The 19060-nt window shown below is 38.2% G+C and overlaps 1 protein-coding gene across 1 annotated transcript; it reads right to left on the minus strand.

The window, feature by feature from the left end:
* Window positions 1–4525: 4525 nt before the first annotated feature.
* Window positions 4526–19060, minus strand: LOC113808384 (ribosome biogenesis protein BOP1 homolog). The gene is made up of 14 exons (XM_070113257.1): window positions 18892–19060; window positions 15005–15692; window positions 14679–14811; window positions 13889–14093; window positions 13480–13648; window positions 12388–12491; window positions 12179–12253; window positions 11675–11831; window positions 9660–9878; window positions 9400–9512; window positions 8510–8683; window positions 7901–8046; window positions 5989–6135; window positions 4526–5500 (listed from the first exon to the last, which is right to left on the minus strand). The coding sequence occupies exons 1-14, from the start codon at window positions 18955–18957 to the stop codon at window positions 5347–5349; spliced, it is 2550 nt and encodes an 849-aa protein (XP_069969358.1). The 5' UTR covers window positions 18958–19060; the 3' UTR covers window positions 4526–5346.

Raw genomic sequence — 19060 nt, forward strand, 5'->3', positions numbered from 1 at the left:
GCAGCAATAAAATAATTTCAGAAACACGAATTTTAACTCGAACACAAGGTAATTACAGTTCAGAAATTATTATTCAACCACATTAAACTTCCATCTTTTAATTATTTCGTTTCATTCCTCTGACAGATTTACGACAGTTCAGCAGGTGGCTTCTCTTCTTTATGATCCCGAACTAATTATAAAGCATTCAGTCTCATTCTGGTCACGGGCTTTTACACACCAGGTGATCGAATCCTTTTGGCACGTCCGCTCGGCGAGAAAGAAATGAGCATCGAACATGGATCCCAGTTTCGTTTCTCTCCATAAAAAAAACTTATTGTTGGGAAGAGTTGACATGGGGAAAGGCGAGATCAGTAGCAACTCGAGGAGGTGTCATGGCGTCTGTTTTGATGGTTGTTCAATGAGAAGATAATTGTTTTGATAATTGTTCAATGAAAAGATAACCGATAAAATCATTATTTTCCATCCTTTTTGAAAATTGAAGAGACCAAAATGATCGACCATATTCACAAAGTTTGCGTAACTTTTGTGGCGTCATCAAAAGAAACCCCATGTGCTTTTTTCCAAAAATTTAATCAGACGCCATGACATTACCTCGAGTTGCTACTGATTTAGCCTTCCTCGAGTTTTTTTTTCACTTTATAGTTTTTTTTTTTTTTTTTTTTTTTTTTTTTACTTTATACTTTACTGATGTCATTATTATTGCTTTTGAGTTTATGGGTGAATAGGTTGATTAATAAGTCGTGAGTTTGTCTTTGTTTTCAGTGTGACATCGACCATAACTAGTAGGAGATAAGTTTATTGAAAGGTGATAACATTTTCAAAATCATTCTGGACTGTTGCCTCACCTCTCAGTAAACCCTTCTTGTTTGAAATTAGTTTGTGTCCCAGTCTCAATTTGGTACAATGTTTTCTCATTCCAACATGAACGAGGTATGTAAGGTAGGCAGGTAGACACCGCTATGTAGGCAGATAGACACCGCTATGTAGGCAGGTAGACACCGCTATGTAGGCAGATAGACACCGCTATGTAGGCAGATAGACACCGCTATGTAGGCAGATAGACACCGCTATGTAGGCAGATAGACACCGCTATGTAGGCAGATAGACACCGCTATGTAGGCAGGTAGACACCGCTATGTAGGCAGATAGACACCGCTATGTAGGCAGATAGACACCGCTATGTAGGCAGGTAGACACAGCTATGTAGGCAGATAGACACCGCTATGTAGACAGAGAGACACTGCTATGTAGGCTGGTAGACACAGCTATGTAGGCAGGTAGACACCGCTTTGTAGGCAGGTAGACACAGCTATGTAGGCAGATAGACACCGCTATGTAGGCAGAGAGACACTGCTATGTAGGCTGGTAGACACAGCTATGTAGGCAGGTAGACACCGCTTTGTAGGCAGGTAGTCACCGCTATGTAGGCAGATAGACACCGCTATGTAGGCAGATAGACACTGCTATGTAGGCAGGTAGACACCACTATGTAGGCAGATAGACACCGCTATGTAGGCAGGTAGACACTGCTATGTAGGCAGGTAGACACCGCTATGTGGGCCGATAGACACCGCTATGTAGGCCGATAGACACCGCTATGTAGGCAGGTAGACACCGCTATATAGGCAGGTAGACACCGCTATGTAGGCAGGTAGACACCGCTATGTAGGCAGGTAGACACAGCTATGTAGGCAGGTAGACACCGATATGTAGGCAGGTAGACACTGCTATATAGGCAGGTAGACACCGCTATGTAGGCAGGTAGACACCGCTATGTAGGCAGGTAGACACCGCTATGTAGGCAGGTAGACACCGCTATGTAGGCAGGTAGACACCGCTATGTAGGCAGGTAGACACCGCTATGTAGGCAGGTAGACACCGCTATGTAGGCAGGTAGACACCGCTATGTAGGCAGATAGACACCGCTATGTAGGCAGATAGACACCGCTATGTAGGCAGATAGACACCGCTATGTAGGCAGATAGACACCGCTATGTAGGCAGATAGATACCGCTATGTAGGCAGGTAGACACCGCAATGTAGGCAGGTAGACACCGCTATGTAGGCAGGTAGACACCGCTATGTAGGCAGGTAGACACCGCTATGTAGGCAGGTAGACACCGCTATGTAGGCAGGTAGACACCGCTATGTAGGCAGGTAGACACCGCTATGTAGGCAGATAGACACCGCTATGTAGGCAGGTAGACACCGCTATGTAGGCAGGTAGACACCGCTATATAGGCAGGTAGACACCGCTATGTAGGCAGGTAGACACCGCTATGTAGGCAGAGAGACACTGCTATGTAGGCAGAGAGACACTGCTATGTAGGCAGGTAGACACCGCTATGTAGGCAGAGAGACACTGCTATGTAGGCAGGTAGACACCGCTATGTAGGCAGGTAGACACAGCTATGTAGGCAGGTAGACACCGCTATGTAGGCAGATAGACACCGCTATGTAGGCAGGTAGACACAGCTATGTAGGCAGAGACACTGCTATGTAGGCAGGTAGACACAACTATGTAGGCAGGTAGACACCGCTATGTAGGCAGATAGACACCGCTATGTAGGCAGATAGACACCGCTATGTAGGCAGATAGACACCGCTATGTAGGCAGGTAGACACAGCTGTGTAGGCAGGTAGACACAGCTATGTAGGCAGGTAGACATAGCTATGTAGGCAGGTAGACACCGCTATGTAGGCAGGTAGACACCGCTATGTAGGCAGACACAGCTATGTAGGCAGGTAGACACAGCTATGTAGGCAGATAGACACCGCTATGTAGGCAGATAGACACCGCTATGTAGACAGGTAGACACTGCTATGTAGGCAGATAGACACCGCTATGTAGGCAGATAGACACCGCTATGTAGGCAGGTAGACACCGCTATGTAGGCAGGTAGACACCGCTATGTATGCAGATAGACACTGCTATGTAGGCAGGTAGACACCGCTATGTAGGCAGGTAGACAGAGTCAGATTGGGAGGTAGGCTGGTAGACAAACAGGTAGACAAGAGACAGACAGGCAGAAGGATAGGCAGAGACAGGCAGGTAGAAGGACAAGTAGGCAGAGACAGACAGAAACAGGCAGGGAGGTAGAGACAGACAGAGGTAGGTAAGTTGGTAACTAGAGACAGGCAGGCAGGCAGGCAAGTAGGTAAGTAGAGATAGGCAGGCAGGCAGACACAGACAAGTAAATAGGCTGACAAAGACAGACAGGTAGGTAGGTAAGCAGATAGTGACAGACAGGGACAGAAAGGCAGGCAGGCAAGTAGGCAGAGACAGACAGGGAGGTAGACATATACAGAGAATGGCAGGGAAGTAGGTAGGTAGAGATAGGCAAGCAGATAAGACAGACACAGACAGGTAGATAGGTAGACAGACAGAAACAGAAAGGAAGTAGACAGGCAGACAAAGACAGACAAGTAGGTAGGTAGGCAGATAGAGACAGGCAGGCATGTAGGCAGACAGAGACAGACAGGGACAGAAGACTGGCAGGCAAGTAGGCAGAGACAGACCGGGACAGAAAGGCAGGTAGGTAGAAACAGGCAATCAGGTATGTAGGCAATCATGGCAAGCAGGCAGGCACATAGGCAGGCAGACAGAGACAGACAGACAGACAAGCAGGCAGGCAGGCAGGCAGGCAGAGATAAGTAGGCACATAGGCAAGTAGTCAGACAGGTAAGCATGTAGGCAGACAGACACAGACAGACAGGCAGGTAGGAGGGTTGGCAGAGACAGGCAGGGAGGTAGACAGGTAGAGACAAATAAGCAGGCAGAGAGAGATAGACAGCCAGACACAGGCAGGCAGGCAGGCATATAGGCAGACAGATATGCAGGCAAGTGGACAGATAGAGACAGGCAGCCAGGTAAGTAAGCAGACAGACAGAGACAGGTAGGCAATCAGAAACAGACAGGCAGGGAGGTATGCAGGTAGAGACAAGTAAACAGGCAGAGAGAGAGATAGACAGGCAGAAACAGGTAGGCAGGAAGAGACAGGCAGGCACATAGGCAGGTAGTGACAGACAGACAGGCTGGCAAGTAGGTAGGTAGAGATAAGCAGGCAGGCAGGCAGATACAGACAGGTAAATAGGCAGACAGAGACAAATAGGAAGCCAGACATGCATGTAGGCAGACAAAGGCAGGCAGTCAGGTAGGCAGACAAAGAGACATGTACACAGGTAGGCAGACAGGTATTTATTTAGGCAAACATGAATGGTAGGCAGGCAGTCAAAGACAGGTAGACAGAATCAGATAAATAGGTGAATATATTAATATTATAATAATCAGGATAGCACAAATTATATCACTCCTCATCTCAATTTTTTATCTTTTCCCTTTAATATATTCATTTTTTTATTTGTTTTCAAAGCAATAAAATAACTTATTGATGAACAACTCTTTTATATATCTTTAAAAGGCAAGGCCATCCTCCTAAATGTTATCAATAAAAATGCTCTTAGTAAGTACAGCACTAAATCTGTCAGCCCCTATGTAAATATATGTCTAAATAAATACAGATTCATTTTTCTATTTATTACAAAACTCATTACATACACAATGTTATCTAGTCGAATTTTATGTAACAATTTCCTAAATTTTAACAATGCAAGAAGTACAAATTTTATTACCTCAGTTCTTCAACTTCTGAATTTGTATATGTTTTTTCTTAAGCTGGACGTTGTCACATTTCATCATAAAAAACATCACTGTATAGCCCAAAATGCCAACAATGTCTGATCTTACTAAAGTGTTTTAGTAACAAAATCCAGCTCTACAGTATCCATAATGGGTACATAAATATTTCTAACCATACACAAATAATCTTGTATCTTGTATAAAGAGAAGAAAAAAAATATCAACAATTGATTTAATAACCACAATAACATAATTTTAAAGTACATTGTATAAAGAGAAAAAATAAAATAAAATAAAAAAATCAACAAATAAACACTATTCATTATTTTCACTTCTGTCAAAGTAATACTTTTCAATCCATTTTCATCCATCTTTAGCTGTTCAAATCACATCAAAGTACAGTGCAATATACATATATCTATACATCTACAACAAAAGTCTCCATGAGTTCAGTACCATAGTTGCATCAACTATGGAAATGAGAAGGTCTTCACAGAGCAAGAATCTATTTGACAGTTCAACAACGATGTCGGTCCTTTAAATGTAATCCCCCCAAAAAGGACTGTTAACGGCAAGACCTACACTGCTATCCAGTAACAAGTGTGTTATCTTGTATCTAATGCTGAATCGGATGGACTGTCTATGTCAAATACACCTTGTCCCAAGATAACAAATTTTCCCATCTTATGACACTTCCAGCTCTGTTAACTCCACAGCCTGATGGTGGTATCTGCTCCAGATGACAGGACGAACGGCTCGTAGGGATGCCAAGCGATGTCCAATACACACAGATTTTTCAGGAACCAGTGACCAGCCAACTCCTTCACGGGTACGATGAGAGGATCTGTTATCCAGTCACTGGAGAAAAAGCAGGAATCAATTACTTTTAGCAATACAATCACAGTCATCATCAAAAATTTGTATGCAGACCCCATATGCAAGAGTGCTTCTGACAAGGTTTAATGTAATATAATTATTTAATTTTCTTTCCAGTTTAAAATCTGTTTATAGCTCATATTCTTGATAAAGAGCTTCAGACACAAAAGTAAAAATTCTGGATTTATTTCTCATCAAGTACCATTCTTGCTCGAAAGTATATATCAAGATGATTCTTTTAAAAAAGTACAAGCAAGGAAACCACTTTATCATTAGGAAAAATCTCCTTTACAATTTTACAAAATTATTTGTTTTAACAATATAGGCAAAAACATTCATGAACCAATGATGATGACAATGATAATGAAGACAGCAATGAAGAAAAATAAAATTTAAAAATGAAAATAACAATATTCATGATTATCCCCCCAACCATGAATAAATTTACAACATAAGAAATAATGCCTTACTTGTACACCATTCCATGAGACACAATAATTCTGCCATCATCTGACGCAGAGGCGAAGAGTGGATATTTGCGGTGGAATGCAACTTTACGGACAGCTTCCTTGTGGTACTTCAAGTTATGAGGCTTTCTAGTACACTCCATTTCAAACCTGTAATAAAAAAATAATAATTCATGTAATTCAATTACTTATTCATAAATCAGTTCATTAAATAAAACCACTCGTCTCCTTAGAGATTTACAAAAGATTCACTTCCAATGACACTTTGCTTACAGAAAATATCAAGTGGTCAGCACTAAAGAAAATAGGTGGTTGGTTTATACCTCAAACACTGAGATGAGTGTGACTACCATATCATCTTTAGTTGGTTTTCCCTATTTCACCCTCTCAGACAAGGACTAAATTTATGCGAATCTATTTCTTGGCTAGGCCTAAAGGCACAGAGTAAAATTTTACTTTTGTCATGTCATTGAGCTCACATTTCTACTTATAAAAGATAATCCCCTATTTGTACACCATTTACTTCTATTTTCTATGTAAATATATGAAAACACAAGAGCTGGATAAATTGAATAAAAAAAAGAAAAAGAAAAAAGATCTGTCCATATCCTTCACAAAGTGGGTATTTCAAGTCAGCCCATGATAATCCTCTTGTTTTTTTTTAATGTCATTCAGTAAAATCATAAACAATTTTCTGCATAAGCAAAAATAATATAAATATATATGAATATATAAAATCATACACTCCCATCATGCTAGCTCGAAACTCTTTTAACCACAAACAGCCGGGCATGGTATGTACATACATGCCATTGTCCATTGTGTGTGTTGAATTTAGTAATTGCTTTTACATATAGAAGGCTCCACAAGTACTAAGTCACCAATGAGCCAATTATGCAAACTACCTGTCTCACCTGTTTACCCTTTTCCTTGATTTTTGATATTTTCTAATATCATTACTGCTGTTAGTAATGTCAGTAACAATATAGTAATTATAATGTTTATAACAAAAATAACAGTGGCATTATTGATGGCACTACTTAAAAAAATGTCATTTTCCCACTTTTTCAAGGAAAAGTGAGGTCGCAAGATCTACTAATTTACTCCTTTGTGCAGAAACTTTTAACCAAGCATTGCCAAAGGGAATGCACCATTTTCCCATTGGCACTAGGTTAAACAAATGTTTATATATAACATAAAAAGAATAAAGGAATGCAACTGCAAATCACAAATCATATCCCCATTCAAGTATATTCTCATCCTTTTACACATCCATATGTATGAAAGGTTTTAAGGCCTTTTAGAATGGTTGTAGTTTTAACCTCCTTGCATATTTTGACATGATTCATATCAAAATTATAAAAATAATGACATTAATCAATGAACACAACAAATGCCCTGGTGGGAAATATAAATGTATTCCCATAAGTACCAGACAGTGAATTCTCGCCCCATCAGTATTGGATTAAATTGATAATATTCTGAAAAATCCTTACATTGTTCTATGTCAGGTTTCTGTTCACTTAACATCCTGAAAAATCTTCTAACTCCTGGCTAGTGAGTTCAAAGCCTTATTTAGCTATTTTCTGCTGAGACACTGCAAGCTTGACTTCATTCCGTAACTATTAATGAGACCCTTCTTAATTTCAGTATGATTTTATGTATGGTCCTTAAAAAGCTAAAAACATATATAAATTACAGATTAATAAAATCAAAAATAAAATGAATCCAATTTTTATCAAATTCATTTACTAGAAAAGCCTACTATTTGGCCTTTGTTTAGTAGTTCCATATCTTATTCTAAACTAGGTGCTCATCTGCACACATATTCCAATATTACATAGCTAGCTACAATTATAAAAGAAAGAAAGATAAAGAAAAGCAAGAATATAGAAGAAAAATAACGAAAACTTACCAGCTGACTTTACGGTCAAAGGTACCTATGAGGAAGTGCTCACCACCTGGATGTACACTGATAGAGGAGACCCAGCGGCTGTTGGCTCTGATATTCTTCAACATGGTCTGTTTCTGAAGGTTGTACACTCGAACGTGAGTCTGGGTCTGGAATAGGATATGGTGTGTTAGTGTACTTGTTAGTACAAAATTAACCATATGCCGACAGGAGGGCATGTACATACGTGCTATGCTCACCATGTGTTTAATTTAGTAATTGTTTTTAAATATATAGATAACTCCACAAGTACTAGGTCACCAATGAGCCAGTTACAAGAAGTACCTGCCTCACCTGTCTACCCTTTTCCTTGATTTTTTATATTTTCTAGTATTCAATACATTTTCCCAGTGGTATTGTCTCAAGCCTTTACTCAAGTGAATTATTTCTACCAATGCACCTACACAATCACAATCTCCAACCAAAAAATATATATGAGCACACGCCTTGACAGATGACATCAATTCACTCTTTCCTCTTACATAAATATCCTAGACGTAGAGACATTTACAAGTACAAACTGTTATTTTCCCTCCATCCAACCCCTTAAATGCAAGCACACCCATAACTCACCACAACATAGAGGAAGGGCAACTTGGGATGGAACTCGGCCACCTCAATTCGAGCTTTGATGGCTGTGAAGGGGATCTGTGATCTCCAGCGGCTAAGCTGATGAATTAGGATTGACCTATTCATACCATGGGGTATCACCGTGACAAAATAATCACCCTGTTTATGCCACACAATCTGGAAGTTAACAATAATATTAGCATTAAAGTAAAATTAAAAAGCAACAGTTATGAGCACTGCCAGTCTTTTATCATCCATAATATTTTTTTCTGTACACTGTCTATCAAATGTTCTTTGACCAAGCAGATTAAAGTTTCATGAACCTTTGGGTATGTAGTAAAGATGACCTCTTGATTCATAAATAAAGAAAGGGATTCCCTCCCTGTACCTTTAAACTCCTGAGAGACCTCATAATTCATAAATAACTAACAGTACTCTTGACTTGTAACACCTCCAAGCTCAACACCTAATATACTCCAAAGAGTAAGAAGTAAGAAAGCCACTGACACAATGACACCAAGTCGATTCCATTGCAGCTGACTGATCAATTTAAATTTAAGAGCATACTGAAATGGGAAAGGCTATCATACAGTTACTATCAGCTTTTAATTAGTCTACTAGATGAAAATCTGTCAATACAAACACAAGCTGTCTTAAAATTCTAGCAAAGTTATATACTCAAACTGGTTAGTTCACAATGAAGCTTACAAAGTTCCTGACAATCTCAGGATAAAAGTATAAGACAGGGACTAATAAATTTAGACAATACAGAATTGCTCTACATACATAATCAGTTTTTCAAGTACCATATGCACAGGATTTCTTTAGAAGTGCCAAAGGAGAAGGGGGAATATCATTAATAACTAAGTTTCCTTACATACTAAATAACTCACCTGTTTCACATCCTTGAAATGCTCTAAAACTACTCTTATTCCATTACTCCACTCAGTTGCATCTGGTTTCCTCCAAGTCACAGCAGTCCTCACACGTTCAAACTGCTTTCCAACTGAAAAGAAAAATTGATATTTTAAAAACCTTATTCCATACTCTAAATCAATTTCAATAAAGGATAACAAGATGTACAGACTATCTCGACAAATATCAGCAATAGCAAAGAAATATCTTCAACAAGAACAGACCAAGCTAAACTTACTTTGATCATCTCCCTTATCAGGCTCCACCCTGAAAACAGCATTAGTCTGCCTGACCACAACCCGATCTGTGAGGTAGGTCTCGGGATTCAAGCAGAAAACTTTGTTCCCTACAACCACTGCCAGCAGGAACAATTTGGGGCTTGGATTCCAGGCCACCCACTTAATAATACCTTGGAAATTGAATGTTCTGAGGCAACGTCCAGTGCTAATTTCCCAAACTGTGGATAAAGGAAACAAACATTAAAACATGTTAAAGTTTGCATCATTAACATAAAAGTAAAGGTGAAACTGTGGATCCATTGGGGTGGGGTTATGCAAACCAGATGAAAATGAAGTAGTAGTCAAATTTTCTCTTATGAGTTCTACACTGGCACAAATGAAATACAAGTGCGGCAAATGACAAGAAATGAAGCATAAACAACAAGAATAAATTACAGTTGCTAGAGTTGTTAAAAAAGAGCAAATGTCTTACATTTGCCAAAATTTACAGCAGTATGCTTAACCAAATATACTTCATATCCCATCAGTATGCTAAGACAGAATGGTGATTCCCCATTTGTACTATACACAACTGTGAGTCACCTTTGTGTAAATGACAATCCCACCACATCACAGGAGCAAACTGTGACAGGCTAAAAGGCAATCCACAAGTTTCAAATAGAAACTAAGTAGGAATGTTAATTTTTCATATATACATTTTCAAATCACCTCAATATCAAGTCATGACAAGAGTTTCTGAAGAAAACATGCTTTTGTAGATTGTTGTTACATCTTTATCAACATAATTTCTCTGATGAAATTTTAGGGCAACAAGCTATGCAGTAAAACATGCAGGCTGTTTATGTTTAAATAGACTATATTACTCTTTTTCAAAATATGTGTGTGTGTGTGTGTGTGTGTGTGTGTGTGTGTGTGTGTGTGTGTGTGTGTGTGTGTGTGTGTGTGTGTGTGTGTGTGTGTGTGTGTGTGTGTGTGTGTGTGTGTGTGTGTGTGTGTGTGTGTGTGTGTGTGTGTGTGTGTGTGTGTGTGTGTGTGTGTGTGTGTGTGTGTGTGTGTGTGTGTGTGTGTGTGTGTGTGTGTGTGTGTGTGTGTGTGTGTGTTTTTTTTTTGTGTATGCTGAGTCTTATCACAAAATCTACAGCATAAACATCAAAGTCCTTATATGAGTGTTATGTAAGCATGACATTGATGTCCTATGCTTTTTACCCTATTATTACCAAATGTGAAACATCAACAATAACAACATTCTTAGCTTACATCAAACAGCTAAATCTACAAAAATGAAATCACTATGAACGGTTTCCTCTTTTTGTATTTCAAATCACCCGCGTTCCTGTGTTTCAGAGCCGTGTCAGGGATGAGGGAGGTAGTTGGGATGGTGATCGTGTTAGTGTCAAATTCACGGGGACATCAACCATGGTAGGATTTATGAGCAAATGTAGTAAGGGAAGAATGATATTTCTCTTTTCAGCTAATTGTTTTGGGGGGTCATTGTACATGTCATACATTATAAGTATTCTGATCTTATACTCACTATATTCAAACATGTTATAAAGAGATAGGAAACAATGGCAGAAGACCTTTGTATGAGTGGGTCCAGGAGACAAGGGAGTAGAAAAGATGAGGGGAAATGGATGTGTTTTTGGGACTGGATAGGCCATACATTATGAGAATTCTTATTTTACATTTCCCGTGTTCATTCCCTTGTCAAAAAAGGCTCCATAAGGCGTTTTATATGATTGGATAAGGGGGGTGAGACTGGGGTGATGTTTCTGGAAGAAACAACAGGCCAATCTTTAAGAGGTTATGCTCTCTCTAATCTCCTTGTACTGGGCATAAAAAGAAAATTATAACTAAATCATTTGTCCTTAGAGTCTCTGAATAGAAGCCATATCAGATAAAAGGATAAAACCTTTACACCTCCATTTATCCTGTTGCCATCAAACAATAACTTGGTCAATGACAAACCCATCCCACACCTGATAAAGAAGAGAGAAAATGGGGTGACACTCACTTTTAACTGTGTGATCATCTGAACCAGAAGCCAGGAACTTTCCTAGTGGATGAATTGATATGGTTCTGACAACAGACTGGTGACCAACAAATCGCAATGCTTCTCTCGTTGGGAAAGGTCGCAGGTCTTTGGGTTTGGGCATACGCGGCAACAAGTCCTGGAAGAGAAGTGGAAATGTAAACACCCAGTATAGCAATGGCTTGATGAGGTGAGCTAAAACATATGAACATTATGTTTGTTGCATGCATAGTGAAGGCATAGTCATCACAGTCTACTTTACTCCACGATTCAAACATTTTTTCAATATTCTACACCTGGCTACATTCCCATCAACATAAAAGTTTAATTGAGTACCCACTCTGACAACTCTAACAGCATTGCGCAATAAGAGAAAGAGTGATAAAAGCTGGCAAGGTACAGGGGATGGGAAGGGAAGGAAGAAGAAAAGTAGCTGGAATGAAAAAAAAAAAAAAAAAAAATTTACTTCCACGGCAAATTACTTACATCTGCTTTATATAGGGGTTTCTTTATCAACTTGCGCGGGGCTAAGTACAAGTCGAGGCATCTTTCATATCTATCCTGTGAAAAAATAAAACAAAAAAACATTATTTCTTTATTCATGCAGTATAATAATAAATAATGATCATGACTGATATACCATTTCATAATCTCCAAGAGAACCAAATATCATACAACAACCTGCTGTCACTTACTTTCACGAAATTGTAAAACTGTGGAATCTTACGGACACTTGTGAACCTCCTGGCATTGTATTCTTTAATGTATTCTAAAGGTGCGCGATATGAATCCTCATGCCCTGAAAAACAATTATCAGGTTGTTTATATGCCACTGTACGGGACAGACTAGTGTACATCAAATTAACATCATTTCTTTAATACATACAGTCTACCTATGAATAATGATGATCTGCTATAACTTTGGAAATCTTCTGCAAATCTTTAAAAGATCCTAAAACATAAACAAGGTCACACAACAGAAGAAAAAGGAGTCATTAACACACACACATACATCAGTAGACAGACCCAATCACATGATTGTGTATTCAAACATACAGACAGTAGAAGTCCCTAAAGTAAATGAAAATGCCATGTAAACAGACAACAAAGCACCAAAAGTTAAACAAACCACCATTCACCAATATATTGACAAGAAAATATATCAATAATGCACAGGGGAAAAACAGACAAAAAAAGAAAAGAAAAGAAAAAAAAAAAAAAAACGCAAACACGCAAAAATTAAGCTTAACTAGATGACATAGTTGCTTCCATAGAATTGCTAATCCACCTTTTAAATTTCATGAAGAGTGATGTCAAACATAAAATAACTGGTAAATTTCAATGTGTAGTCAGAATTTTAAAATTACGAATAAAATATGACAGTAAATGGACATAATTTTCCAAATCATGATGTTTTATATGATAAATGAATAATTTTACTATATGCTTTATTCCTTTGTGTGTGTCTCATTTGCATGTTTTTGGTACTAAACATAGAGTAACTGCAATGAGTTTTCAAAGATTGACACTCCTTTCTGTGCTATGTATTTGATATATACACTTTTTGGCCTGCCACCGACTACTGGGATATGAAAAAGGAAGAGGAATGAAATATACAATTTCTGGTGCATAAAAGCAAGATCTATATATATTAACTAGCTGAAGGTTTTGCAGTTCTATGGGGCATAGCAGCTAGGTGAAGATGAAAAAAAAAAAAAAAAACTACACACACACAAACACAAACAAAAAATAATATTATCTTGCTGCAAGGTAAACCACAGCCCTACCTGGTAAAGGCATCTTTGGTGTCTCCAACCGATGCGTTAGCCTTCTAATCTGGTCGTCTCCCTTGGTACCCCATAGGTCATAAAACCGTTTTTTCTTCTGCTTGGTCTTATATGTGACCATTCCCTTCTTGATCAACTCTGCTCTTCTCGCCACATATGCAGCCTCTTTCTACAAATGATAAATACAAACATTGAAAACCATTAGAATATTACCTCCATTCCAAAATAATTGAGGGCATTTTTTAGCATAATCAAAGCAGCCTTGAGTATTTGTGAAGAAAAAATATGACCAGTGGTGGTGGATGACAGTGGTGAGGGTATTTTATTTATATATTTATATAAAATAAAAAATAATAATAAAATATAATTAAAATAAACAACTACAAAAAAAGTGCAAGCAAAAATATACCTTGCTCGGAATGAAGGACCTCTTGTGTTCCGGCCGGCCAGAGAGTGGCATGTCCATAACCTCATGTGTAAAGTGGTCAATCCATTTGCTGTACATATTATACTTGGCATCTGGGACTTTGTTTGACAGCACACGCCTCACAATATCTAAGTCTGCGTCACTCAGTCGCACCTCCTGGCCAGTCTGTTTGTCATATACTGTTCGCCTGAAATGCAATAGGGATAAAGTAAGCAAAAGGATTTAACTAGCATTAGAATATTGTTGAAGACAAAAACAGGGGGAAGGCAAGAAGGAAGCATATAATTAGGTATATATACATATATAGTGTATAAATAAAAACAAATATATGAACCCCACCTCCCCACACACACACACTGTAGCTATATATGTATGTATGTATGTACTTAATTATGTACTCATAGTGAATGGGAGAGTGCAGAAATAAAGAACACATTTAAACAATCATAAATGGAACATCAGATTTTTTGCAGAGAGCAAAAGTAAGCCCTTGATAGCTTGCAAAAGTCAGTGAATACATGTTTTATGTGATACCACAACTTTTACTCTTTGCACTTCGGCAATGGCTACCAAACCTCTATCACGCATATTCTAGCAAGATAAAGCATGTGATTTAATATGAAGTAATGAACCAGTCCAAGCTATATCTTGTCAAAATAAAAATAATAGAGGTTTGTCTTCCTGGTCCACAGCATGAAGCAGAGAGGTCATAGCATCATGACCTGTGCTCGTTTTCAGGACAACTACTCAAACATTTACTGTCGAGACTCACCCATGATCTGGATCCTCTAACATCCTTAAGAACTGATCGAGCTTGTCTCCTTTATCGGGCTTGATGATAGGATTCCCATCCAAATCGTATCCCATGTGTGGGTACTCATCATACCAGTTCATTGGGATGTTTCCTGAGTGAAAAAGAAGAGAGAATATTATCTCTTGAAATAATATTTTCCATTCAATATATATACACACTTTTTACAGCAAAATTTGTCATTACAAACTATAAGAAATAACTGCAATATCTTTTTGTAATGCATTAATAAAATATGAAAAATTTCATAATTCCTTAACAAGCTACTTCATATGCTCTCTTCTTACCAATTGTGTTCCTTAGATCTTCTTCATCTGAGGAGTCCTCTTCATATTCATTGTACACTGCTTTCTCTACTGCCTCCTCCTCCTCCTTCTCCTCCTTTTTCTTCAATGCATTTGTACCACTGGTGCTTGCCTCACTGTTATTTTCTCCCTCTGCTAAACTCCTAATGCGAGCTAAAACTTTTTTGACAGATGTTCTTTTCTTTAGTTCCTTGTCCACCACCTTCACCTCCCCAGCTATATCTGACTCGACACCACTATCTTTCCCATTCTTGCTGGTGTTAGAACCCTCTTCCCACTCCCTTTCCTCACTCTCGCTCTCTGTCTCCCACTCCCCATCCTCACTGTCAATATCGCTTCCTTCTTCGGCCGATTCATATTCATCAGATGACATATCATGCCAGTTTTCCTCATCAGAATCTTCTCCCTCGTCCTCATCTTCTTCGGCCTCTGCTGCTTCCATTTCAATCTTCCTACCTGCGTTCTTTGACTTTGGCGCCCCTTTGGAACCTGTTGCCTTTTGATTCACCTGTTTACTTTTCCCCCTCTCTGCACTCTTGTCATCTGGTTCATCATCTGACTCGTCCTCTGAATCATCCTCTGGGATCTCTGTTTCCTCTTCCCCTTCACTGATGCTGTATTCGGAGTCTGAATTTCCTTCATCATCAAACTGTTTTGTCATGAAATCATCCTGAAAGAGAAAGAGATACAACAATAACATAAGATTATGTATCATATGGAGATTGCTAAAGTCAATACATTTTACTCTTATTGACAAAATACTGGCATTCTAAATCATATATGTTATTCAAATTTCAATTGTTATATAAAAAGACCTTCATAACCCTTTGTACTAGGATGACATGACATACACACCATGTCCACTGTGATTTTAGTTTATAAATTGTGCATACACAAATATGGTTCCACAAGAACTGAATCACCAAAGAGACAATTATCAGTCATACCTAACTTACTTATCTTAATTGTTTACTCTTTTTCTTGATCTTTGGAGAGATACTTTTTGACTTATTACCAAACTATAATAACAATCAATATTAACAGCAATGGAAAAAAAAGTTTTCCTAAAAAATCAAGGAATGGAAAAAATAGATGAGGTCATATCAGCCCTACTAATTGACTCCTTGGTAAATGAGAGCACATGTGGATCCATCGGTATCTAACAAAATTCACAAAAAATATAGTGGACAGTACATGTAGCTGACAGGAAAGGGTTAAAATCACAATAAGCCTACTCCTCTGCTATAGGCTACATCAAACAGAACATGTTTACCAGATAACTTTTTCATAATCATATTAGCTAATCCTAATCACATGTGCTTTTACATGGCACATATTCTACCAGAAAAAGGCATCAATGAGAATAGCTTCACAGTGCAAGAGATGTATCTGACTGGATTCAAGTATATCATTGTCAGAAAAAACATGCACCTCTTGCTCTGTTAAGGCATTCCTTCTCATTAATAACTTTTTCTACATGAGTTATGACCATTTATTTATTTAACAATAAATTGCAAAGGAGGTCCACTAGCTCTACCTTGCCAGAATGCACACAATTTGTACAGCATTGTCTAGGTGCAAAAGGTACAAAAACCAGTGACAGACACGCACATGCCTGTGGCAGTTGTACGTGTGATATGAAGATCGGTGACACAGCATCAAAGGGCTGTCTTATAATTTTCTTATCAAACATATTTAGTGAAAACAAAATATAAATGTTCATAAGACTGCTCAGCAGAAAATCAAGTCAAGATAATGATAAAAAAACACTGAGACCAAAAAAAAAAAAAAAAAAAAAAAAAAAAAAAAAAAAAAAAAAAAAAAAATGCCTACAGAAAGATAATGCCACAATCTTACAAAAGTCAGAAAATCTATGATAATACAGCTGCCTATACTGTCATGGTAGTTTCCATTTCACATAGCTGTATGGATCACGGTTAACTCACTGATCCATGAAATAATCTGCTTAAGCAAGGAATATCATTCAAAAATTAAGAAAATAAGTAGCAAGTAATGCCGTGCAGAGAGTAAGTCCACAGCAATTGAGTGGGGGTCTGGGGTACGGCTCATGATAGGGAAATACAGTGATTGGGTGGGGGTGGGAGAAGCCCCTGGGTTAGGAAGGATTTTGGTTCATATAGCAATGATATTGGATTACCAAGAGTGGCTGGGGTAATGGTAACTTAGTATCAGCAGGACTGCATTCACTTTGTAAAGTTACCAATACTTTCCTTTACATCATTTCCAACAGAAAACAACAACAGATTTATGTATGTTACAATGTGAATAATTAAAATGGAATAATAATTGCAAGGTTGGACGGCTGAGTGAAGCAAAAAATTACCTTTGTCGTAACCTCTGTGCTTTGTCCTTAACCAAAAACAAACATAAATGCACTATATATCTTTTAGCAAGATGTTATCATCACTCTGCACAAAAGATGATGGTATAAGTTACTGAAAGCAATGTGCAGAGATAGAGGGAAATGGACAATGCCATCTTAAAAAGCATAAGAAATAGAGTCGGCAACAATATAGTTTAAGCTGCAGCAGCCTCATATTTACCATGAAATGACAAACAATATTTGCAGCATTTCACTGCTTCCAGACAAAGACCACAACACACTCACATAGAGTTCTTAATATTTGTTTTCTATATGATGGTATGAACTGCTAATAAAAGGGGGGTAAAGGCGGGATTGCCCCCATGTCTAGGGAATATATATTAAGGTTAAAAGGCTTAGGTTGGGTGTTTTGGTTCACATGATACCCTGGTTTTAGGTGACAATTACCGAGAAAATAACTGTGCAATCAGCTACTTTAACAACTAAAATATTCATAAGGCATTTGATGCTAATCTTGCTAACAGCCCTCCATATACATTCAAGTGACACTGAACTTGGTAAACTTTCGTGGCAATCTATCATCAAGTAAGAAACATGTCCATGCTCTACCCTGACAAAGTATCCATACAAGCAGGGGATATTTCAAGGCCTTTGAGCCAGTATGGAAAGTACGGCACTTTTTGACGAGACCTCAGGAGTGCACGAAAAAAAATTCAACTGTGCAATGTGCAATGGTTACAAAGTATACACTTCAAGAGTGCACATCCTGAAACTTTTCAGATAAAACGCTTGAAAGTCTTTTAATCTATTAGTAAATTCCTCGTTCCATATCGATGTTACATAATTATTTTGACCGATGACTACCGTTGATTGCAGTTCGGCCCATTCATGATTAAAAATCTGGTTAGGGAATATTCTTTTAACTAACGTCTCGACCGAAAACTTGTTCATCAATCTTTCAAAGCCCTGGAATCAACTTTGACTGCCTCTTTCCAAATAGCTAAGTGACAAAGAAATAACAATTGCACAATACATCTAGTTTTACTATAACTATGGCAGTTGATAAGTTGTGTTATGACTTAACAACGCATAAAACGTAATCTAAAGCTTTTAGACTACGGCATGCCATGCATCACAAGTCAGAGCAAGTATGAGAGCACAATACTGTTCTCAGCAGTGTGAGGATTTCTAAGTTTCAATGAATATTTCCGTCATAACTTTTGTTGTTAGTGAGAAATACTAATATACCCTTCCTTGCCATATGATCTATTACCCCTGTATTAACGTTAGAGAGATACGGTACTCCCAAGTCTAGAAAATTCCATACTTATCCTTTCTTTAAAATCATTTGTGCCGTACATTAAATGGCCTATTGTAAATGAATGTATCATATCAAGAATCTCAAACAAATTATCAAAATTACAATATATAATACTTCTCCTTACGGTAAAAAGATCTATCTATATCAACATACAGCTCTCCTACTGGGATATATTTTCTCCTATTTACGTCCACGTATACTTACATTCCCAATTTCATCTTCGAAAACTTCGTCTTTGACAGTGGGGAGCTTTCTCTTCTTTCCACTCATCCTTAATTGAAATAATAACTACAAAAATAAATGTTTCGTAGAGTCGTCTCACTCCACGCGTTTCAACACATGCGTGCTCAATGTTTGCTACGGGGCTACGGCG

Source organism: Penaeus vannamei, chromosome 3 (genome assembly GCF_042767895.1).
Source record: "Penaeus vannamei isolate JL-2024 chromosome 3, ASM4276789v1, whole genome shotgun sequence".
Classification (NCBI taxonomy): Eukaryota; Metazoa; Arthropoda; class Malacostraca; order Decapoda; family Penaeidae; genus Penaeus; species Penaeus vannamei.

Coding starts and splice junctions, on each gene's coding strand:
- LOC113808384 (XM_070113257.1), bottom strand. CDS start 18,957: ATGAGTGGAAAGAAGAGAAAGCTCCCCACTGTCAAAGACGAAGTTTTC. Junction 13,649..13,888: donor GGTCCTTCATTCCGAGCAAG/GTATATTTTTGC, acceptor TATCATTTGTAG/AAAGAGGCTGCATATGTGGC. Junction 12,492..13,479: donor ACCAAAGATGCCTTTACCAG/GTAGGGCTGTGG, acceptor ATTGTTTTTCAG/GGCATGAGGATTCATATCGC.